The 25,169-nt window shown below is 48.3% G+C and overlaps 1 protein-coding gene across 1 annotated transcript; it reads right to left on the bottom strand.

The window, feature by feature from the left end:
* Positions 1-817: 817 nt before the first annotated feature.
* Positions 818-24,878, bottom strand: Spocd1 (SPOC domain containing 1). Its single transcript, XM_036177311.1, has 14 exons — positions 24,772-24,878; positions 11,170-11,211; positions 10,074-10,217; positions 9,559-9,610; positions 9,270-9,348; positions 8,383-8,542; positions 8,155-8,271; positions 6,443-6,568; positions 4,443-4,554; positions 4,075-4,225; positions 3,609-3,744; positions 3,048-3,137; positions 2,276-2,462; positions 818-1,574 (listed from the first exon to the last, which is right to left on the bottom strand). The coding sequence occupies exons 2-14, from the start codon at positions 11,203-11,205 to the stop codon at positions 907-909; spliced, it is 2,058 nt and encodes a 685-aa protein (XP_036033204.1). The 5' UTR covers positions 11,206-11,211; positions 24,772-24,878; the 3' UTR covers positions 818-906.
* Positions 24,879-25,169: the final 291 nt, after the last annotated feature.

The following is a 25,169-nucleotide window of genomic DNA, read 5'->3' as shown; positions in this document are numbered from 1 at the left end:
AGGCTCCAAAGCCAGTGAAGGAATGGACTTACTAGCAAGGGTAAACAGGCAAAGACAGCAAGCTCCCTTCTTCTGCGTCCTTTCTGTAGGCTGCCAGCAGAGAAGGTGTGGCCCAGATTAAAGGTGTACCTTCCCACCTCAAAGATCCAGATTAGAAATGGGTCTTCCCACTTCAAATGATTTAGTTAAAAAACAAAATCAAAAACAAACAAACAAAAAAAAAAAAAACTCCTCACAAGGTGTGCCCAGCCATTTGGGTTTTAGTTAATTCCAGATGTAGTCAAGTCAAGAACAGCCATCACATTGGGCAGTAGTAGTACATGCCTTTAATCCCAGCACTCAGGAGGCAGGCAGGCCTCTGAGTTCAAGGCCAGAACGGTTTTCAGAGCAAGTTCCCAGGCAGCCAGGGTTACACAAAGAAACCTTGTCTACAAAACACAAATAAGTAAGTAGGTAAAAATAAAATAATATAGCCATCACAAACAGGATTTCACTGTGTAACACTGGCTGTCCTGGAACTCGCTATGTAGATCAGGCTGGCCTCAAACTCTGAGATCTGCCTGCCTCTGCCTCTGGAGTGCTGGGATTAAATGTGTACATGCCCACACTCAACTCAGAGTATTTTTTAAAATGCCTCCAGAAGCCACATAGCAAAACCTTCATTCTGGGGCAAACTGATGGTTCAGAACCCCCAATCAGCAATAGGGGAGGTCATGCATTTGTGGAAAAAAATTTCAAAGACACCTCAAGCCACATCTGGATGAGACTAGAGATGCTCCTACACAGCCATCAGATACAATTCTTATTTTGCCAAATTTTTATTGAACCAAAAATCACCATCCAACAGGCTGCAGATCAGATACAAACTGGGCAGGTGGGGGAGAGCTGACTGGCCTTTCCTCTCATTCAGCATTGAGAGAAAGGGAATGAACACTTCTGTTCTGGTGGGTCCGAAGGGTCAGGCCTCTCCGGCCAAAGACACTCAGAGCCACCTCCATCCATAGGGCCCAGAGAAAGGTCTGGGATTGGCCTAGGGGGATCCCGAACTGCAGATACTGCAGCGGGTGGGGGGAGGGGCTCCTGACCTGGGGGCCACAGAGAGGCCTGGAACTGGTGACTCATGGTCACTAAGACCTTGAGGTGCTGGAGTAGGTCTTGGTGGAAACAGGAGTCCCTGTGGAGGTGCTGTTCATGGCCAATGGCAGGGGAAAAAACTGATCCACCTGAATTGGGATGTTGGGGGTGGCACCAACTTGCTTCTGGGGACTGCTGTCCCCAGCCAGGTCCCTGCCTCCCCCTGCCTCTGGGGAGGCCCTGCCAAGCACAACCACTCCTTGGAGCCAGGTTACCCTTGGCCAAGTTCTGTTTTGGGGCCTCCCCTTGGGAAGGTGATCCTCTCAGGGCTGTCTCTGGTGTCTTGTCCTCTGGCTTGTAGCATCTCCTCTCCACATTTTTGCTGAAGGAGGCAGTCTTGGGAACCTTGTTCCCCACGGCACTGGACAGGGCTGTGTCTGGAAGCCCATCCTTAGGGAAGAGTACAGCCAGTAACAGGCTCGTGTGAGTGGTTTCGAGACCTGGGAAAAGGAGAAAGAAGAGTCTCAAGACCTGGAGGAAGTCAACATGGATTCCCTAAAAGCTGCCGTAGGTCTGGAAGTTTGCTCATGAGAACTTCCTGGCAGTGAGATGGGGAAAAGCAAGCAGGCAAGTGAGCCTATCTCAGAATGCTTGGTCTAGGTGATCAAGGGTCACCTGGTAGAGGGTAACGCATGGATGGCTTGACCTCAAGGCTTAATGAAGAAATTCTATACCATCCCGGGGGTTGGTGTATCATCTGTCTTGTGGCTACCACAAAGTGAGGCAATGACTTATGAATGAATGAGGGGTGAATGGCTGTGGGCTGAGCAGTATCATTTAGGGAGACCTCATGAACATAGAAGGTGGATCTGGACTAGCTAGCAGCTATGTCCCAAGACAAGCTGGGCTTTTGCCCAGAACCGCCTGATGGAGGACATGTCAATCTGCTTCCAATACTGGGAGCTGCAGCCCAGAAAGGTCTTAAGGCCACTCTTGAGTCCCTAAGGTCCTCTTCCATAGGTGCCTTCCTAGGGCTACACCTAGACTGATCCTTGCCCTGAAGCCAGGCCTGGCTAAGGCAGCTGCAGAGTCAGGCCCATCCTCCTAACTTTTTCAGTCAGTTGTCTGCATCTGCCTCTGTCCGGCTACCCTGGGCTCAAAAGCAGCTGCAATGCTATTCAGGTACACACTCGGTTCTCACCTGGGCCTCCCAGAGGGCGCAGCCTGGCTGGCAGAGGCTGGAAGGCAGGTAGGGGCAGCAGGACCATCTTCACATGCTGCACAGTCGCCAGGCAGTGCCGCTGCTTGTTGTTGAGGTAGCAGTAGAGCATGCGGTAGTTCTGGATGTCCCGAGACCCATGGGGACACAGTCTGACCACGCAGATGTCCTGGGACACAACAGGAAGTGTCAAAGCAGCCTCATCCTCTTGGCCTGCAGGCACACTCAGACTCAACAGGACAGGGGTTCTCAACCTTCCTAACGCTACCACCCTTTAATACAGTTCCTCATGTTGTGGTGACCCCCAACCATAATTTTTGCTTGTTTGTTTGTTTTGGTTTTTGAGACAGGGTTTCTCTGTAGCTTTGGAGCCTGTCCTGGACGAGCTGGCCTCGAACTCACAGAGATCCGCCTGCCTCTGCCTCCTGAGTGCTGGGATTACAGGCGTGCGCCACCACCGCCCAGCATAAAATTATTTTTGTTACAGCTTCATAATTGTGATTTTTTGCAACTTAAGTTATGAATCATAGTGTAAATATTTGATATGCAGGATATCTGATATGGGACCCCTGTGAAAAGTTCATTTGACGTCCCTGGGGTTGCGACCCACTGGTTGAGAACCACTGTTCTAGGAAGAAGACAGAGAGGGGGGATCTTGCCCAGAGTCATTGATGAGCCTAGGATCTAGGTGGGGAGGGAAGGTAATGGGAAGGAGAGGCCAATTGAGAGGGTGCCCTAACAGCAGGCTGTTTACCTTTGCTCTGGCTGGGCACATGAGGTCTAGAAGATCCCAGAGGTCCTTCGGTGGGAGGCAGCCTGCTGAGCGAATGACATCCGGCAGAGCCTAGGGGTAGGTGATTGGTCAGCACCCAGCTTCCCACCCTTTTAGACAGTTTCATTTCCCATTATCATAGGCCAAAGCCTGAGGAGAAGGGCAGACAAAGTATCCAGACTCTCAGGGACTCCCCAGAGAGTTCTAACTGCCCCTGAAGGCCTACAGGTTGTTCTGGCCAAAGTCTCACAGGTTCATGCTCACTCCCCACCTAACAGTTTAGCTCATCAGTCAGTCATTCGACAATCACTCCTAAACCCTCCTGTGAGCTGAGAGGCCCCAGGATGCTCTCCCAGAACCTCTCTTGCCTTATGCCTTGAGGTAGAGAGAGCTGTCATGCTCAGTGTGTCTCAGGATCAGGCTAGTATGTCATCTGGCCTCATAGTTGGCACAAGGCTTGCTGGTGATGTGTAGAACCGATGGATGAATTAGCAACTGGGCTGGGCAGTATGGAAGGGAGTCCTTGTAGGTGGAAGTGAGTACCTGGACAAGCTGACAGCTGTGTCCCGAGATCAACTGGGCCTTGACCCGGAAATGCTTGATGGAGAACATGTCTAGTGAGCCCTCCCAGGGCGGAGGGCTGGGTGGGACATTTTTGGGCCCAACAGGCATCTGGAGTCTAGAAGGAGGGACAACAGGGCAAGGCCAGGCAAAGTTATTCATTAGGATGTCCCCAGCACCCCCTCCTTTGCACAGCCAGTACTGCATTCTCACTGCAGAGACCTGAGCACTGATCCAAGTATGGCATCGTGCAGGAGGGAACCAGGAGGCTGCATGAGTTCCATTTCACAGATAGAAAAACAGAGGCTCACAGACATGGGAAGACTTAAGGTCATAACAGAGCTCCTGCAGCGTGTGTATATGTTATAGCGCCAGCTGGTGGCCTCTCCCATCCATGCTCACCTCGCCTGTCACTAGCATGGAACCCTGAAGGTTCCCAGTCCCATACCTGTCCTGTGGTTCCTTGGAAGGTGTCTCCCCTGCTGTGCGCATCTCTGGAGAGGACACAGGAGCTGGACTTGGGGCTTTCCAGATGGCATTTTCCTCCTTGTTCATGATGGCTCTGGAGAGGCCTGGCAGTTCAGTTGAGGATTTCCTGTCTGCAAAGAGCAGAAACAAGAACTGAAAAATGAGCAGAGACAGAAGACAGCCACAGCCTGACGACCAGTCTTCAGCCAGCTTCATCCCAAGGTGGCCTGCAGCACAGGCTCTCCCATTCTGCCTCCTTCGAACCGGGCTACCCACCCAGGTTGTGGCTGATGCCCACATGTGGCTCCAGCCAGCCACTGCTGGCGCCCTTCCTGCCATCCTACCCACCCTTGCAGATGTGGCAGTTGGAGTCCCAGATGTGGTGCTGATGCTGATCTGTGGTGTCCTCCAGGGGGCTCTTCAGGGCCTGTGGGCTGCACTCTTGGGGCATCATGGGTTCCTGGAAAGCAAGGGGGCAGAGCGAGACAGATGGCAATGTGGCCAGGGAGGTCAAGAGTCCTCTATGGGTAGAGAGTCTCAGGAATGTTGTTTATTTTTCTAAATATGCTTCTTTTCTAATTTTATAATAATTTTTATAATTTTATTGAAAATTTGTAAAGAAAACTTGGGAAATAAAAAAATTTAAAAAAAAAAATTGCCAGGTGGTGGTGGTGCATGCCTTTAATCCCAGCACTCAGGAGGCAGAGCCAGGCAGATCTCTGTGAGTTCGAGGCCAGCCTGGGCTACAGAGTGAGTTCCAGGAAAGGCTCCAATGCTACACAGAGAAACCCTGTCTCAAAAAAAAATTGAAAAATTGTAATTTTAAAAACAACAACAACAACTGTTGAGTCACTGGGTGCCCGTTGTCAGAGTTTTTCTGTGCAGAGAGTCTGGGGGTCCTTTCTAGAACAGCTAGGGTCAAATATCCTTTATACCCTCATTTTGCCCGTTAATTGCAATAAAGACATTTGCCCCCTTCTCTAGACCCTGTGGACAGACTATGGGCAGATTGTCACCTCTGTTGCTAGACATTTTCTGATCACCTCCAGCTGTTACAGAGCCCTGAAGGCATCCTCATACACAAAGTATTTTCCTAAATTTTGCAACCTTTCCTTAAGTCAAGTTCTCAGAAGCAGAGGACAGAATCCGCAAGAACAAACCTTTAACCATCTTTCCCCTCACATTAGAAATCCCTTCCAAGTACAGATGCAGGCTGCATTTGGAGGGTTCAGAGGGATCCTTGAAACGCTACCAGGTTCACATCTCCATGCCACTCCTGCCCACTACACTAAGCTGGGTCAATGGTTCGGGTTTCTGGAAGGCTGTAGCACGTACTGTGTCAGTAACCGCCATGTTCAAATGAGGTGCTGTTTATAAGAGGGGCACAGGGCAGATGCTCAATATGGGGTAGATTGCTCTTCTCTGTCACCTTCTCCTCTGCCATCTCCTCTCTTCCCTTCTCCTGACCCTCTTCTCTGTGTCTCCAGTCCCTCTCGAGTGCTGACATTCAGCCTCTTGAGGGAACGTGGCTGGGGTGGACTGGGGAGCAGCTGCACCCCCTGAGGGCTCCTCTCTGCACTGGCACTGATTCTTCTTGGCTTGGATGCCAGGGGGGGGGGGCGGGGGGTGGGGCCTGGAGTTTGTCTTGTCACACCTGCTGTCATTTCCTCCGGGGGCCTAATACCCAGCAGGGGTCCAACCAATCTGTACTGAGGGAATGAACATAAGCCAAGGGACCTGCCTGCCCTCCACCCCCAACCACGCCAGAGTGGCCTTCTGAGAGTGTCGGATGTGGGGCAAGGGGAAGGTCCTGCTGGCCACAGGACATGGAGATGCCAGTTAGCCAAGCCGGGGCAGAGGAGCCACTATAACAACCAGGCTCTGGGCAAGATGGGGGCGCTCCGCTGCAGGATGGTACAGGATGTGCCAGGGAATGGAGCTGACCCATCAATGAGAGACTTAGATGTTGGGCCTTCTCCGGGTACAAGGGCAAGCTCAGGAGGTTCTCTGCCTGGATGGCCTAGGGTGTGGGGCCATTCCCTGCCTGTGGCATCCCCAAGCAAATAAACCCACTAATAAAACAGGCCTTTGTCTTTCACATCTAGAAAAGCTAGTGCCTGAAGCCAGAATTGCTGGGGCTGGGGTGACCACAATGACAAGCCTTAGTGCCACTCACGGTGAGTGTTCTGAACACAAAAGAAGGAAGCCCAGCCCCCAGGCCGACTGCTACCACCTGTTCTCAGGCCTCGACCATCAACAGCCAGGATCACAGAGCTTGTTAAACCTTGAACATGGAGCCCATGGAGTAGGCAGTGGGGTACCTGTGGCTAAGTCAGGTTGTCCCTTACCATCAGGTCCTCCAGGGTCAGCATCTGGTCTGAGTCCCGTGGGATCTCCACCTCACCCTTGTGAGTCAGTTTGGAGGCGGGAAGTCTAGACAGCTCCTTCTGTTGTTGCTCAAGGATGTCCAGGCCCTACAGAGGCCATGGCAGACTCAGCCAGGGCCCCCAAGCAACCAGTCAACTCCCTTCCCTCCCCCAAAGTTCCTCCCTTGGCACCCACTTGTTTTCCAGCCTCTCTCTGCTCACTTAGAAAGCAAGCCCCCCTCCCTGAGCCCTACCTCCCCTCCAGGTTCCACTCACTGAAGCCTTGCCTCCTCTAGGAAGTGTTCCTGGACTTGGCCTTCGCCCAAGTCAATTATGCCTCTGGCTGCCCCTCCCACCTCCACCCCAGGGGGGAAGCTGTGGCGTCTGGAACAGGCTGAGTCCCAGATGGGCCATTAATAAAGATTTAAGGATTAGTTTGACTTTGGGCCACCACTTAGTGGCCCTAAGCCTCAGTTTATCTATTCTCTGGGGATTAAGAACACGGTATTAAACAGCACATGGAGAAGGCCCAGCCTACTCCGAGGTTCATAGCAACCCCAAGCTAGCTGTCATTCTCCTTGCTGATCAATGTCACCTAAACTGGAGGCCTGCCTCTCCTTTTCTAATGGTGCAGGAAGACAGGGGTCCTGCACCCCCACTCCCAGGCAGGGGGCTCCACGATGAGGACATGAATGCTGGGCCTTGTACTCCAAGAGGCCCTCACTCAATTCAGGTTCTGTGTTCATTACCTTGAAATTCTTCACATGCAGGCACGCATGTTAGTGGCTGGCTGGATGCATGTGCACGTGTGTACAAGTGCTCGTGGAAGCCAGAGATTGATCTTTGATGTGCTTCCTCAGGAGCCATCCACCTTACTTTTTGAGACAAGGTCTCTCACTAGGCGAGGCTTGTTAGCAAGCCCTAGGGATCTGCCTATCTCCACCGCCCAGCCAACCCTGGGATTATAAACACATGCCACCATGCCAGACTTTTTGCATGGATGCTGGAGCTCAAACGCAGGGCTTCATGCGTATGTGGCCAGCTCCCCACCTTGGAATTCTTAATGGCTGTTGCACAGAGGCTGCACTGACCTCTGAACTACACAGCTGTTCCCGTCCTACGACACCACCAGTGCCTGGACAGAAACTTAGCTGAGAAACTGGAGTCACTGGCTGGACTTGGGCTATTAGCTCTCCCAGAAGAGCACTTAGGACCCTCTCCTCCTCAGCACCTCAGCCCTGGACCAGTTCGGTCCACCTCTGACCACCAAACATTAGGCCAGCCTTCCCAAAAGCCCGCTCAATGTCACGCCTTCCCTGCACCCAAGAGTTCCTCGCAGGGCGAGGTCCACGGGCATGGGCAGGGCATAGGATGATTTGCCCGAGGAGGGTGGAGCTGTAGGATCCCTTCCTTCAAACCTGAGGTTGAGATGGGAAGAGCACTGGGAACTTCTTCATGGAAGTCCTCCCACCCCCCCACCCAGCCTAACTCCACAGAAAAAACACAAGTGTGGCTCTTTTTTTACCTTTGTCCTGGAAGACTCTCTCCCTCCAGCCTGCTTTCTGTTTCTCCAGCTCCTCCTCAGTCCTGACTGTCCATCTGTCCTTTTTCCTCTGTTACTATCTTCCATTTTAGCGCCCCCCACACACACACACAGGCCCTCCCACTTCATGTAATTTGTCTCCACAGCTCACCCGTTTTTTCTCTTGGTCCCGCCAGCGGGACAGCTCCTTAGGGGCCAGCTGGACTGAGCTCATCTGTACCAGGTCGTGAGGGCTGACATCACAGTGAGCCACTTTGAGAAACAGGTCCTGGGGGAAAAAGAATGCACCCTTTCACCCTGGGAGCACCCACTTCAACCTGCTGTCTGCTCTGAGTGTCCCCAAGGGAGGGCTGAGCCGGCTGCACCTCCCCCAGCTCACAGAGTTCCGGGGATCTCTCAGGTTGAAGAGCAGGCTGCGGAACTTGGTCTTGTAGCGGAGGTTGGTGTCCTGGGTCAGATGGAAGAGGGCGGCCTCAATGCCCTCTGCAATGCCCGCTACCTCTTCTTCCCTCAGCAACAGGTCCGGAAGCTCCTGGACACTGTGAGCAAAAGAAAGTCCTGAGCAGGGAAGCTGTCCACTCACAGCCTCAGAAGGAAAGGCAGGGGTAGGGGACAGAGGCTGGGCTACCTCCATTCTGTTACAGGTGCTTCCCCATGGACCTGGTGACTCTCCCACCCCAGCTCTGTGAAGAAGAAATGGTATATCTTCCATTTACAAAGGGAGAGCTCAGAGTTCAGGGCTCACCCTAAGGCTACACAATGGGCCAGGGGCAATACAAGTGTCAAAGCCAGGCCTCTGGGTCTGTGTGGAAAGGATCAAGCCTGAAGTTGGGGGATAAGGAATCAACTAGAGCACAGAACCAAGCTGGGGTGCGGAAGTGAAACATCAACCCCCAATCTACTCCTGATCTGCTGGGCGGCCTTTGCCAACTCCTGCCCTCTCTGAGCTTGGTCTCACCATCTGTAAGCGAGAACCTTCAGCTCAGATCTTTGCGACCCTCCCAGCCCACACTCACACTGCAACTGAAGCCATGTATTACAGACACCCAGGTTTACATTTCAGCTCACTACTGGCTGTGGGAGTCAGTGACCTCCATGTACTAAATGTCTAAATGTGTTTAGATACACACATATTCATTCTCTCTCTCTCTCTCTCCCTCCCTCCTCCCCTCCCTCCCTCCCCCTTCTCTCTCTCAAATGTGGCCTGGCCCAGAGCTACACAGGACAGCTGTCAGCACATCTGGGAGGTAGGGAGCAAAGCCTTACCGGGTCCACAGCACCTCCTGCATGGCACGGACCACGGTAGAGCGCACTCCAGCATCCAGAAGCACAGACTCCTGCTCACCTGGGGTAGGGGGAATGTGCCATGTGATCCCAGGTGACTTCATGGAACATGAGGAGGGGCAGATTTGAGGGGACTTGGATCCCTCCTTAAGGACCTAGGACCCCAGTTCCTTTGGAGGAGAACTTTGGGCTGATGGTGAGTGAAGAAAAGGATCCTAGCCGAAGCCAGGCGTGGGGTGAGAATCCTCCCCCAGGCTCTGTGGACCATCACCTGGGTCCTCGGTCCTCTCCTGAAGAGGCTTCTCAGTCTCCATGAGGTCACACTGTGAAGAGAGATGAACAAGGTAAAGAGGACTACTCCAGCCGGCGCTACCTTGTACCAGGAGGGCTCCATTTACCCATGGCCACTCAGCCTCTACGGAGAGTTCCCCAAGGAGCTCTGGGGTGAAGGAGGCATCTAAGAGCACTCTATGGTCCTATATCCAATAGATGGCTGGGAACCCTGGTGCAGTGGGACGTGTGGGTCAGCCAAGATCACAATAGAACCTTTCCAAACACAATGGAGGCCCAGTTCCCCTGTGCCCCCAAACTCCCATACCTAGTAAGAAGACCATCCACAGAGCCCAGGCCAGGAGCCCAGGCCAGCAGCCAAGTGGGGCTAACCTACCTCTAAACACTGGTCTGTGTGACTTTAACCCTATCCTGGGCCTCAGTGACATCATGTCGAAGGTACTCATGGAAGCAAGATTAATCACTAGCACCTAGACAAAGAAGTTAGCTTTGTACCTGATAATTGGCGGGGTGAGAAGTCATGGGCTTTCTCTGTCTCTTGGCTGAGCTGACCTTCAAGTCCTCCAGAGTTTCAAGCTGTCTCCCTGGATGGCTGTTGCTGAAGGCCCCTAGGAGCTGGATCACTGGCCCAGAGCAGACCTGCAGGAACAGAGCACGCTCTGTCCAAACTAGTCCCTGCCTCGGCTTCTATTACTTATTGTCGCTGGCCTCCACCAGCCAGACCTCCATAAAGACAGGGTCAGTACTATACCCCCAGTGTCCACAAAGACCTGGCACATAGTAGGGCTCACTAAGTGTCTGCTGCCTGGCCAGCCTCTGGCCCAGAAACAAAGCCACCTGTCTCTGTGCCCACTCTCTCTACTTCCCCTCTAACCTCCCGCCCCTGCATAAACAGGCTCTACACTAGGACCCTTGCCACTGTCCTCCTGACCCCCCATCAGATAGGACACACCTGTCCTGACTCCACCTCCTCCTGCTCAAAGATCTCTTTCAGGAACTCTGAAGCTAAAGCAACTACCACCGTGTGTGTCCCTAAGAGAAACTTCTTCAAAATTATTTAGAAGTGATGAGTAGCTTCGACATGTCTGACATATTGCTCTCTTTTTACCGCTACTGCTGGGAAACTCAGCGCTTCTTTGGAGCCTACAAGTTGTGCCTTTTCAGGATTGGTAGATAGAGGGTGAGGGGCTTGTTGTACAAGATACCCAGTGCTTTCTCCTTTTCTTGCTTCCTTTGGACTTTTCTCTCCTTTTAAAAGGTGCATTTTAGGGTTGTGGATTCAGCTCAGTGGTAGAGCACTTGCCTAGCAAGCGCAAAGTCCTTGGTTCGATCCTCAGCTCAAAAAAAAAAGGTGCATTTAAATTTTTTCAGTATGTTAGAAATCACAGGAATTGTGTTGGAAGCAAGTGTGTGTGTGTCTGTGTGTAGGGGGGAGTTGGGCTGAAAGGTTGGAGAGAAACGGAAGTCTAAGCTTCAGCATCCCTGAGGTAAGGGGGTAGGGGGAGAGGGCTCAGAGCCTCTGCTGAGGAGGACCAGCCCACCCACATCCCAGGGCAAACAAAGAGGAGGGGCGGTGATGATGAACACCTACATAGTACACGAGCTTCACTCCACAGGGCACTCTCATCTTCTCCTTGGAGAAAAAATAAAGGGGTACAGAGATTAAAATCCAGAGGACCCAGTAACCCACCCCACTCCCAGAGAATTCACAGGAATGGTGTGCTGGCATTTGTAACAAAGACACTGGGCATAACCCAGTGTCTTCTAATGGGGGCATTGTCAATACATTAGGACACATCCAGATTATAAATTCTATGTGATTGTTAACAGGGGAGGGAGTCATTTAAAAATGACATTCTCGCCAGGCAGTGGTGGCACATGCCTGTAATCCCAGCACTCGGGAGGCAGAGGCAGGCAGAGCTAGCCAGGACAGGCTCTAAAGCTACACAGAGAAACCCTGTCTCGAAAAAAAACAAAACAAAACAAAACAAAGAAAAGACATTCTCCTGGGGCCCTGGAGGGTACACATGTCTTGCATGGTCTCATTGCTGTTTCAGACCATGACGAAGTGTACACTATGTTACCACCTCACAGATGAGGAGACTGAGGCTTTAATCGGCTATAAAAAGTCCTGCGCTACTGACCTGCGCAGTTAATGTTGGAACTTAATTCTTTCCCATTCCACACCCTAGCCCTATACTGTGGGGCTATGTGGAGCTGTAGAAAGAAAGATTCATGGAACGATATCATGATGTGTTATTGGGAGAAAAGGGGGAAAAATAGGTTAGAAAATAGTGTCTGTTGCATAAGCCCATTTATGTAAATATATATTTATAGATGCAAAATAGATGTTATCTCTAGGGAATGAATTCCGGGGAGACTTTCACTCTCTACATGTGTACACTTGGGAATTGATGTTATTCAAAATGAGCATGTATTTCTTTCATAACCAGAAACATATTTTTTATTAAAAAGCAAGTGCAGAACAATATATGTAGCATGCTACCATTTGCGTTACAGAGAGAATGAATTTTTAAATGTGTATTTGCTTGACTACACATAAAATATATCTGGAAGTCTCTGCAGATCCTAACAGTCCTGGCTGCCGGCGGGAAAGGCACTGGGTGCTGGGAGAGAGACTCTACCCTTGGCTTCCTCTTCAAACCATGGGATGAATCAGCCTTTCAGGAAAAAAAAAGTAATTGAGAATGAAGGAGGAAAAAGGAAAAGGGGACATTGGGGGCAGGGGAGCAGGAGAGGTACAGACCAGGCTTTCCTTCACAGTCGAAGGCCTTTGGCTGGCTCTGGCCTCAGGGGTCCTTCTGCCAGCCCCCAGAGGCTCAGTCTTTCGACGTAGCCAACAGAACACAGAACAGGATGAATGTACAAGAACTACAGTTGGAGGGAGAAAAGAGTGAAGGGAAAGACCAAAACAATCAGATTCAGCTGGGAACCAAACACAATTTCTGGAAATAAAAACATAATTAAAATAAAAAACTCCGTGTATAGGTTTAATAGCACATTAGACACAGCTGAAGCCAATTAATGAGCTGGGAGATGGATTTCAAGAAATTATCCAGACTAGTCAGAGCACTGAGACTGTGGAGCAAAGTCAAGAAGATGCAAATGATGGGAGTGAGCAGGTCTAATTAATCTAACTAATTAGGAGAGAGCAAAGAAAATTCGGTGGAAGCAACACTTGAAGGTACACAGCTAAGGGTGTTTCCAGGGCCGATGGTAAAAGAGAACAATTCACAGTTTTGAAAAGTTCTGTGGAGTTCAAACAGGAAATTAAAGGAATCTCACACCTACAGACATCAATCCCCAGTAAGGGGATTCAAAAAGCATCAAGAGGGGGCTGGGGAGGGGGTTCAACAGCTCTTTCAGAGGACCTGGGTTCTGCTTCCAGCATCCACATCGAACGGCCCCCAAATGCCCCTGACTCCAGCTACAGGGAGAGCTGATGCCCTCTTCGTCTTCCAAAAGTTCTCGAACACACGCACACAGTCTAAAAGGGGTGGGGGTGCTGGTGAGACGGCTCGTGGATTAAGAGAACTTAATGCTCTTGCTGAAGACTGGGGTTCAGTTCCCAGCACCCACTTTAAGCAACTCACAACCACCTGTAACTCCAGCTCCAGGGGACCTGACACCCTTTCTGGCTCCATAGGCACCAGCATGCATGGGGCAGTTAGACACATATAGTGCACATACAGACACAGAAACCTTTTAAAAAATAAACATATAACTTTAAAAACCAAAAAGAAAAAATAATGGCCAGCAAGAACATTAAAATGGTCCCTACTGTGGAGAACAGTGTTGGTGCTCTGAACCCCCTTCTCCATCTTCAGGTCAGCGTCGATACTGTCATTAACACATCTGACACAAGAGGAAACTGAGGCGCAGAGATTAATTACCTAGCAAGCCAAAGAGCTGACATTTAAACTCAGCCAGTCTGATTCTAGAAGATGCCGCCTTCACTCATTCACTAAATGCCACATGCCTACAAAGGGGATGCGTGCTTACCCAAAGCTGGCTCCCCAATGTCGCGAAGGAAAGCCGGAAGACAGCAGGAAATTATTTTCAAATTGCTCAAATAAAGCAATCATCCACAGTCCACTGTAGACCATGGCAAAATCTTTCTTGAGCATAAAATGAGAAAAAGCACCGTAGAGAAAAACAGAAGTTGCTTTTCTGGATAATTGTATGCTACTCAGTAAACAAAATGTACTTAAGGCAAAATGAACCCAAATAACCCAAAAATTTAAAAATGCTAAAGGAGGAACCTGAATTGGAAGGAAAGACAAAAAATACTCTACACAGGAAAGGATGAGTGTAATGAGGAACTTGGAGCCAAGAAAAAGAAAAATATTGTGTTGAACCTAAACATTGTCTAGAATTACAATGATGGTGTGTAATTTGGGGGATTAAAAGCTTAAGAAAGGACCAATTTACCGGGTAAGAATAGTACACAAACTGGGAGGATGCATGCTTGGAATGAAAGCATCTCAAGGCCTTTCTACTCCTCAGGGGAAGATGTATCCTTTGGTAAGTGAATTATTAGTGTAAAATCCCCGAGAGGGCCACTGAGAGGTACAAGTAGGGCCAGCAGCTGCAAGAACGCACTCGGGTATGGTAGCAGATGCCTGCAATCTCAGATGCCAAGGCAAGAGGTCAGCTTGGGCTACATAAAATCATGTCTCAAATGAAAAAAGTAATACCAAAATGAATTAATATTTCAGACAACCACAAAAATTATCACATTTTATTTTAGGATTTGTTTGTTTGTTTTTAAGACAGGGTTTCTCTGAGTAGTTTTGGCTTATTTTAGTTATTTATTCACTTATTAGAAAAGATGTTCATTTGCTCCACTGCAAGGAGGAGGCAGGGCAGAAAAAGAAAGAAAATCCAGGCAGGTGGTGGTGTTGCACACCTGTAATCCCAGCACTCAGGAGGCAGAGGCAGGTAGCTCTCTGTGAGTTTGAGGCTAACTTGTCTACAGAGTTCCAGGACAGCCTAGGCTACATCCAGAGAAATCCTGTCTGGGAAAAAAAAAAAAAAAAGGAAAGAAAAGAAAAAGAGAAAGAGAAAGAATGAAAGAAAGAAAGAGAGAGAGAGAGAGAGGGAGAGGGAGGAAGAAAAAGGGGAGGGGAGAGGAGGGGAGGGGAGAAATCCAATTATGAAGTATAAGCACTATTTCTAAAATACAATGATGAAAAAAGCCAAGAGACAAATGGACTTAAGTGAGAATGTGAGAGCAGGCATATGCCAAGCACGACAAAGTACTGGAGCAATATTAACAGCCAATGAGAGACTGCAGAGCCAGGATAATATAAACCAAAGACTTCACAACTCAGCGACAAGCAGGTCCACCACAGAGCTACAGCTTGGAACTTACAAGCATCAAATAACACAATCTCAGAAGCCAGGAAGTGAACGCTGACAGAGCTGTGGGAAAAAAAGACAATTTCACCATCACAACAAGCGTGTACCTCTGCATCCAGCAGACAAAACAATCGGTAAGAACGAAAACAGATTTTACAAAACAAACAACCGCTTTACCCTATGTAGATAATACTACCCCTAACAACCACAGGGCACACATTCTTTTCAAATGTACATGTAACATACATGAACAGAATACTGCACAGCTGGGCCAAAAACCAAAGATCAGCAAGTAAGTTGGTGTTATTGAATGAGTGTGTGCCTACATGTAAGGGAACCACGTGTGCACCTATTGCGTAAGATGGCCAGAAGACGGCACTGGATCTCCTGGAACTGGAGTTAACAGGTAAACCCCCAGGTGAGTGCTGGAAACTGAACTTGGTTCCTCTGTAAGAGCAGCAAACACTTTGAACACTAAGCCCTCTGTGGTGGTTTGAATAAGAATGGCCCCATCGGGTCATAGGTTTGAATGCTTGGTCTCCAATTGGTGGAACTGTTTGGGAAGGATTAGGAGGTGTGGCCTTGCTGGAGGTGTGCCACTAGGGGCCAGGTTTGAGGTTTCAAAAGACTGTGGGATTCTGTGTGTTTCTGCCTCCTGGTTTTGGATCAGGTTGTGAACTCTCAACTGTTCCTTTGCTCCACCATCAATCCACTGCCGTGGATCTCACTCTGTAGACCAGGCTGGCCTGGAACTCAGAGATCTTCCTGCTTCTGTCTCCCAGGTGCTGGGATTAAAGGTGTGCGCCACCACCAGGTCCCATCATCAAATCTGAAGTCTCTAAAACCATAAACCAAATGCAACACTTTATTTTATAAGTTGCCTTGACCATGTTGCTTCCTCACAGCAATAGGTAAGTAATTAAAGGTTGGAGAAGGCTCAGCGTTCAAGAGCACTTTCAGATCTTACAGAGGTCCCAGCATCCACATGACAGCTCACAACTGTCTGGAACACTCATTCTAATGTTTAATGCCCTCTTCTGGGCTCTGAGGGCACTGCACAACATGGTACACCTACAAACAACGCAGGCAAAACATTCTTACACACAAAATAAAAATAAATTTTTAAAAAGATGAGGGAAGCCAGGCAATGGTGGTGTGCACCTTTAGTCCCAGCACTCAGGAGGCAGAGCCAGGCGGATCTCTGTGAGTTCGAGGCCAGCCTGGTCTACAGAGCGAGATCCAGGACAGGAGAATAAGGAAAAAGTGGGACTCTGACTTCAACAGACACAATTTGTAATAAAGCTACAGAATATTGAGGCTGATGAAAAGGCTAAAGTCTGTGGGTGCTGCAAAAGTGATATTCTAAAGGTTCACTTATAGCTTTAAATGACTTTATTGGAAAAAAGGGGAATTATGAACTAATGCCATTTTATGGTGTTATGAAATAATGTGCTGAAGAAAGACATTAGAAACAGAAAACAGAACAACAAAAGGAAACATGGACTCTCTGAAGAAAACAATTCCCTGGCCAGGATGATTACAGAAGAGGAGAATACAGCTGGACAGAGCTGGAATGAGCAATTATGAACACACAGCAGTTAAAAGCAAGACACCATTGTGAAATAAATACTTATGCCAATTTGCCAATGAATCTGTAAACGCAGATAACATGGACACATATCTAGAAAAATATAACTTAACAAAAGTGGCTCCGAGTTGGGGGGTGGAGAGAGGACTGGGGTTCAATTCCTAGCATCCACATGGCAGCTAACAACTGTCTGTAACTCCAAGATCTGACACCCTCACACATACATGCAGGCAAAACACCAATGCACATAAGATAAAAATATTTTTTATTTATTAATTAATAGCATAATTAATATAATAGAGACACACAAGAGCCTGGCTCACCTTTCCCAAAGCACTGGGCAGTGGGAAGCAATGGTAAGGTGCTTCTAAAAATCTGTCCAAGTCACTGTTAGTGTTAGTGATAAGTTGGGGGTGTTTTAATTTTATTACATCTATTTATGTAGGGGGCATGATGCGGAGGTGATGGCAACTTGTGTGTGACCTCCTTCCACCATTTGGACGTCAGGGATCAAACTCAGGAAAGCACCTTGACTGACTTCCTAAGCCATCTCACTGGACCCATCTTCTATAAGTTTATACTCTAAGTACCTCTTCTGAAGTTCATTTTCCTGTTACCAAGATGCTGGTGATGAGGCGACCTGATGCCCTAGTTAACAGCCCCTGGACTCGAGCTTGCCGCCTTGAGCAAACAGACTATTAGTCCAACAGGCAGCCTGTCTGCCTCTTGTCAGTACCAGAATGCTCCACGAGCATCTTTTGAAAAAAGCTACAGGGGGCTGGAGAGATGGCTCAGGGGTTAAGAGCACCGACTATTCTTCCAGAGGTCCTGAGTTCAATTCCCAACAACCACATGGTGGCTCACAATCATCTGTCATGAGATCTGGTGCCCTCTTCTGGCTGCAGGGACACATGCAGGCAGAATATTGTATACATATAAATAAATTAAATTAAAAAAAAAAAAGCTACAGCATGGTCTGGAGGGAGATCAGCAGGCAAGAGCACCGACTGTTCTTCCAGGGACACAGGGGTTTGATTTCAAGAGCCCACATGGTGGCTCACGACCACCTGTAACTTCAGCTCCAGGGGATCTGATGTTCTCTTCCTGCCCCTGTAGGCATCACGCATGTGCATGGTGCACAGACATATATGCAAGCACCATACACATAAAAAATAAAAAGGAATAAATCTTGAAAACAAACCAACTACAGGCTATGTCTGCTCACTGCCGAGGGCCTGAAGGCACGGTCTCTACCAGACTCCAGCACACATCCCAGTGAACTCTAGACCACCCTGCAGCTATTTCCACAGAGGCCAGAAGGGAGCAGTTTTCCCAGTGTGCCGTCAGAAGGAGGTTTATAACTGGTGCTAGGAAAGGCTGGGACTGGCCCACCCAAATGTTTGTGACTGATCCAAAACAGATAGCTGTGACTGGTCCTCCCAAAAGTTGTAATGATTGTGATTGGTGTTAAGAGGCTCACCTATGAGCATCCCAAAAAAGAAATGTTTATGATTGGTCCAAAACAAACAGCTGTAATCGGTCCAAACACCCTTTCTCAGGCTTTAGAATCTACAGAAGCAAGCTACTCAGCCCCAGAGAAGTGGTTGGGAGACACTAGCCTGTGCTACCTCTCTGATGCTGTGACATGAGGCCCAATAAAGCCTTCTCTCCAATGCTTTTTTCGTGTCTAGCTTTGTGAGCACAGACCAAGCTGGTAACACAAGGGAAGGTGTAGCGGAAACAGCAGCCGGCACGAACGGCAGCAACCAGCATACCAGGCTGCCTTCACTTCAGCAGCAGCAGCCTGAACAATTCAAGAGCGATCAGTCCAGAAAGAACAGGACAGTGGAGGCAAGAGACAAGAGAGGGTCAAGAGCCGAGGCTGAAGGTGGATAAAAGACTGTAAAGACCCAGAGAAGTGTGACTAGAGGCCCCGGTTGCCAGCAGAATCCCATGAGGCTGTCAAGCTGAGCCTTAGAACCAAGGGCCTCAAGCCCAAGGCTAAGAGATCTAACACTGGATGCTGGTGGTGTTAATGGCCAAGGAATCCTGCCTCCCTGGACCTACAGAAGGGCTGGAACTCTGGTTGCTGCCAAAGGCTGAGGAATCTCAATACATAGGCCTATCTGGAAGTCACAAAGTCATTTGCAAGCAAGGGCCAAGGAATCCCAACTTCTCAGACCCATCCACAAACCATTACCTTCTAGGACAAAGAGTTTCAATACCTGAGGCTACAGCAGAACCGCAGAGCAGAAGGTACCACTTGCTGTGACCCCCATCTGCCCACTGCCCCCCTTAATGCTACCAGAGACCCGCATCTCACCCACCATTTCCCTTTCCTTTTCTTTCTTTCTTTCTTTCTTTCTTTCTTTCTTTCTTTCTTTCTTTCTTTCTTTCTTTCTTTTGTTTTGTTGTTGTTGTTGTTGTTTGGTTTTTCAAGAGACCCACATTTCTATCTGGATAGAAACAAAGCACGGCCAGCTAGCTGAGTCTGTGACATAACCTCATCCCTAGGACACATCCACAGGGCAGACGCATTTCTCCTGAAGAACTACACCATGCTAAGGGTTGGTCTTTGTCTTAAACCAACACTCTATTCCCACAATGTTCCAAACCCGAATAATTCAAACCTCATACAAATGACTCCAGAAGACAACGCAGCCCACAGTTCAGTCATTTCAGGACAGTTAACTCATCAATTGAAGTGCAAATCTACAAGCAAATTAATAAGAAGAACTCGGAAAATAAGAAACGCGCACACACAGGCAAATACACGCCAGGACACCATCAAGTTGCAATTGTTTCAGTAAGGCAAGCTAGGCTTAACATTTAAAAACTCACTAACTCTCCATATTAATAAATTAGGGGGTAAAAGTCATATGATTATCTCCCCAAACGCACTGTGCAGCCGGAATGATTAGCAATCTGGGAACAGAGGAAAGCTTCCCCAGCCTGCTAAGGGCATCAGTAGGAAAACACTTCAGACATGAAACCATGAACAATTTCACTTAAGACCCAGAACAAACCAAAGTCCCCGAGAGCAGCTTTCCCCGGGGCTACCATGCAGCAGGTGAGGAAGGGAAGGGATGGTACAAAGGACTGTAAAGGAAACGCCATTTGTCCTCATGGAACTGTCTCTGTAGAACACAGAAACAGCCAAACAGATAAATTATACGAATTAGTTAGAGTTCAGCAAGATTCCTACACACAAAAATCAATAGGCAAAAATCAATCATGTTATTTTTTTTTTTTTTAATGCTAGCAACAGTCAGATATTGCAGTTTTTAAAGTTACCACATTAGAAAAACATCAAGAATATAAAGTCGTACAAGCAGCTATTGTGGGCCCCTCTGATGGAAACACCACACCCCCACCTAGGGAGAGGCACAAGCCCCAAACAGCATCTAATTCTAACCCAACTTCTGATTCAAACGGCATTCTGCGGGAACTACAGAGAATGGAAGAGAGGGAGTTAGTCGGACTGCAGCCTGACTGTACTGAGAGACAGCTTGCAAAGAACACCTCTGTGAGGTGGCCTGTGAGGGGTCTCCTGGGGAAGATAACTACTCCCAGAGGACCACCCTAAAGTGAGCAGCACCATCCCCTTGGCTGAGGGCCTAGATGGAACCAAAGAGGAAGAGGAAGTCCGTAGCAATGGTGATCCCTCCACTTCCTGGTCACTGTGTGCCCACTCTGCTCCACCCTTGACCTCCCTGATGTGACGGACGGAAAACCTCTGAAATCGCATGCCAAGATAAATCCTCTCTGGGGAGGCTCTTCTCCAGGATTTTTCACAGTGATGGAAAAACACACACAAGGGCCATGTTTAACTATGAAACAGGAATGCAATAAATTATAGATTAAACAACCTCATTTCTTCAGCTTACTAGAAAAAAAAAAATCAAGGGACAGGGAGAGCCTGTGGATCAAAGAAGACATGAAAGACTTATCAACCACTTAAAATGTGCAGACTTTGTTTGGATCCAACATTAAAAGGCAAACTATAACAATCAATCAGGAGCTGGGCATGGTGGTACGCACCTTTATCCCAGCACTCAGGAGGCAGAGGCAGGGAGAGTATGAGTTTGAGGCTAGCCTGGTGTACACAGGAAGACCCTATCTCAAAAATAACATACATAAATAAAAGAATTAGAGCTGGGGATGTCAATCAGTAGGTAGAATACTTACCTAGCATGCACAAAGCCCCAGGTTCCATCACCAGCACCACATAAACTGGGCACAGTGATGCACACATATAATCATAACAGGAGGAGGGAGGAAGAGGATCTGAGTTCAAGGTCAGACGGGGATGTGGCTCAATTGTAAGGTGCTTGCCCAGCATTCACGAAGCCCCAGGTTCAATCCCCAGCACCACATAAACCGGGCACAGCGGTGCATTCCAGGAATCCCAGCTTAGGAGCATCAGGAGTTCAATGTCATCCTCACCTACATGGTGAGCTTCAGGACAGTGGGGACTATTAAAGACCCTGTCTCAAAATGTTCCATCTCATCATTGGCTCTATAATAAACTCAAGGCCAAACCTGAGACACATAAAATCTTATCTAAAAATAATAATTATTATTAACTAAATAGAATAAATGAGCACCTGCTGGAAGTCTGGCACTGAATGAGTATTGAACTGTTAATACCATTAAGGAATTGTTGCCAGCTTGAAGGTAAGGGGACACATGGTGGCTATAGGTGGGTGAGCACACAAAGGACTCAGAAATCATTTTTGTCACAGAGAAAACAGCAACAAAAAATGGTGTCTCCTTGACCAAACTCTACACAAGTCCCTTCGAGGGCTCTTCAAAACTGAGTCTCAAACTTATGTCTATAAGGACTTAGAAGCTCAAGGCTACATCCCTAAGATGGCCCTAGACTTAAATCACCTGCCCGAGGAGACCCACGGGAGACCCTCAAGTTCACTGCTTGTTCCCACCAACATCTGAAGGACCCAGCTCCTAGACTTGATATCTGTCATCTAGAAAAAAATTATTCTGCTGACATTTATACCAACCAACACTTTGGGATTTTCACTTCCTAGACTAAGTCCCTGCCTGCCCCATCTGTATTCCTCATTCTTTAAAATGCACAGTTGCTTTTTGTACAGAAAGGAGCGAAGCTCAATGTACGCTGTATACTTCCCTCTACTGAACTAGACAAAAATCTGTCCTGATCACCTAACCAGCACCAAATTGTTTAAAAATATCTTTGATATTGGCTACATGATTGGCAAAAACTGCTCAACTCTGACACTCCACCATGAACTCAGCCACAAGCAAATTGTAAACATATAGCCATGTTTGCTTACATGCCAGGTGACATAGCCAATTCATGAACCAAAACACACCAACCAACACTTACAACCTATGTTTAGACCTATTGAGAATTTTCCATAATAAAAATTTAGCTATAAATATTTTGTTTAGGAATAAATCTGGGGGGAAAAGATGCATAAGATTAAAAAAACAACAACTACTAAAAGACATTCCAGAAAATTCGAACAAGCAAGAGATCCATGTTCAAAGATCAAAGACTTGGTTGGTATTATGGAGATGTTATTCCTCCTCAAACTGGCTGACAGTTCAATACTACACCAACTGAAGTCCCAACAGGTTCAGAGGAGGCTATAAATGGACAAACAAGTTCTAATATGTATAAGAAAGAGCCAGCATAAACATAGCATAGGCAGGGGCAGCATGGGAAAACTAGAACTCCCATCCGACACACAGCAGCTCGTTCTGTGACGGTGCTCACACAGCATGTAAGCAAGGGAAGACAGGATTGGTCCGGAAGTGGTGTTAGAGCAGCTACATTTCCATACAAAGGCTGTACCTGGATCCCTAGTCCATATCAGTCAAAAATCAATTGCAGATACATTGCCATGCTAAACAAACCACGGTATATGCACACAGCAGTGTGCTGTTCCTGTATGTTCTGCAAAGTGAAGCAGCTTCAGTCTCCAAACAATGATGTGTCTACTGTAATCAAATTCAGGGAGACTGAAACTAAAATGTGCCAGGCAATGGTAGAACACGCCTTTAATCCCAGTGCTCAGGAGGCAGAGGCAAGCAGATCTCTGAGTTTGAAGCCAGCCTGGTCTATAGAGCATGTTCCAGGACAGGCTGGAATACAGAGAAACCCTGCCTTGGGGAAAAAAAAAGAAAAGAAAGAAAGAAAGAAAAGAAGTAAAATATGGTTACCAGGGTCTGGAAGTAAACAGGAATGGGGAATTACTGTCTTGATAGGTAGAGAGATTCAGTTGTGGAGTGTGTGTGTGTGTGTGTGTGTGTGTGTGTGTGTGTGTGTGTGTGTAAAGGTCCTGACAGCTATATAAATGTAATGAATGCCACTGACCTGTATGCTTAAAAAATTATTAAGACCAACATTTTATATTGTGTGTACTTTTGTTGTTGTTTTGTTTTTCAAGAATGGGTTTCTCTGTATAGCCCTGGCTGTCCTGGAACTCACTCTATAGTCCAGGCTGGCTTTGAACTCAATAAGACCCATCCACCTGCCTCTGCATCCTGAGTGCTGGGATTAAAGGTGTGTACCACCATCACTTGGCAGTTGTTCATATTTTACAGACACACACAAAAAAATTAAGAATTTATTTCACCAGCCAGGTGGTAGTGGCACATGCTTTTAATCCCAGCACTCTGTGAGTTTGAGGCCAGCCTGGTCTACAGAGATCTAGGACAGCCAGGACTATTTCACAAAGAACATACGCTAAACTGCACAGCATCTCCATGTGTAATAGCAAAAGAAAAGAAGGAAGGAAGGAAGGAAGGAAGGAAGGAAGGAAGGAAGGAAGGAAGGAATAAATCCCAAATGCTGCAAATATAACTGTGGCATGTGTGTGCACTGAGTACCTGTTGCTAGCATTTAGGATCTGCGCAATCTTGAGAAAGCTACTCAGTTTTTCTGTGCCTCAGTTTCCCCATCAGCGAAATGGGGATAATACCAGCATCTACCTCAGAGTGTTGATGTAAAGATCATGACCTGAAGACACATCAAGCTCTTTCTACACTGATGCTGTAGGTTCCTTGGCTCCTGCCCCAGAAGGACTCCCTCCTGACAGATACCTCTACACTTCCTCCAGACAACGCTGCCTGTGCGGGTCTTTCTCACTCCTCCCCGACCCCACCTACCACTCTATCCTGTACCACTCCCAGATGCCCACCTCAGTCTTCCGGACATGACCTCTTCCCGCATGTTTCTCCTACCTCCTCTGTGTGCTGAGCATCTATTTCCCTTGTCCAGACCCAGCTCTGACAGGCTGGTCCTCTGCCGTACTCTAACCTCTGGGCATCCATGGTCTTCTGAACTTCAGCTTTCTGATTACCACGTCCATGCCATGAGATCCACCTTCAGGATCCAGGTAGGAACACGCCCACCCCACTCCACACCCCCACACCTCCGCTCCGTTCTAATCACTCCACAAATTACAATACAATTCCTTACACATCTGAACCCTTTATCCAGGCCTTTGCCAGCCTCTCAACTTGCACAGGTTTCACCCCTTGTGGCCCTGTAAGCTTGAGTGAGTCACTAATTTCCAGAAGCCAGTTTTCTCTCTCGGCTGAATGGGGATGTTAACGTTGGCTTTTTGTGCTCTTGTGGGGGTTAAATGAGATGATGAGTATGACGCTCCTGACAGAGCAAATAAATTCACAGTAAGAAAAAAAAAAAAAAAAAAGAGCTGCAGCTGGGGTGTGGCTTGGCCAGTAGAGTATCTGCCCAGCTCCCATGAAGCCTTAGTTCAGCCCCCAGCACCTCACAAACCAGACTTGGTTCACACGCCTACAATCCTAGCATGTAGGAAGTAGAAGCAGGAAGATTAGAAGTTTAAAGTCATCCTTGGCCCCACAGTGTATTTGAGGCCAGCCTGGGCTACATGAGACTCTGTATCACAAACACACACACAAAGCTGAGTGGAGAAGGAGAGAGAGAAATTGGTTGTTTGGTTGTTTGCAGAGCTGGGAATTGAACCCAGGGCCTTGTGCATGCTAGATAACTACTCCGCCCCTGAGCTACATTCCCAGATAAACAAGCTATTCTTAGGTCACCCACTGAGAACACACCTCCCCCCACCCCCCCCCCCGGCTCTGCCTCCATTGCACCTTGGGCCAGGGTGTCTGGGTCAGGACAAAGGAACTATGGTGAGCATCCAAGGGAAGAGGGCAAACCGCCAGAGCCGCCCTCCCCACACCTCCTACCTCATGCCCAGAGCAGCTCTTGACCTCTCTGGGTACCGCAGAGCTCCAGACAGAGAAGAGAATGGCGCCCTGACACCCTCCCTGTCCCACCCCCTCCAAGAGTCTGTTTCAAGGAATACAACATGGCCAAGGTCTCCTGTCGGAGCTCAGTGACCTTCGGGCTGAGCGGATGCTGTCTATCAGAGAAGGCAATTACAACTCAGGAAAATCTCTACCTGGAGTCTTTGTGTACTAAGAGCCTGACCTTGAACTCTTCTATCTGCCCCTGCTTCCACCCAGGCAACCTCCAGGAAAAAGTTCTGGGTCCCCGAGAGGCTGGGGTAGATAACTCGCTGGGCTCTGTGCCCATGCTTGTCCACACCCCACTCAGCCTTGTCCTCAACCACCCACTGCCTGTC

This window comes from Onychomys torridus, chromosome 2 (assembly GCF_903995425.1).
Source record: "Onychomys torridus chromosome 2, mOncTor1.1, whole genome shotgun sequence".
In the NCBI taxonomy this organism is placed as follows: Eukaryota; Metazoa; Chordata; class Mammalia; order Rodentia; family Cricetidae; genus Onychomys; species Onychomys torridus.
This window is presented reverse-complemented; position numbering and strand designations above follow the sequence as displayed.

Bases quoted from the DNA above. Each gene is read 5' to 3' on its own strand.
- Spocd1 (XM_036177311.1), bottom strand. From the start codon at position 11,205: ATGAGAGTGCCCTGTGGAGTGAAGCTCGTGTACTAT. The intron at 9,611-10,073 runs GTACAAAGCTAA...CTCTCTTCACAG, and splicing joins CTCACCCCGCCAATTATCAG to TGTGACCTCATGGAGACTGA. The intron at 9,349-9,558 runs GTGATGGTCCAC...CCCCTACCCCAG, and splicing joins GGAGAGGACCGAGGACCCAG to GTGAGCAGGAGTCTGTGCTT.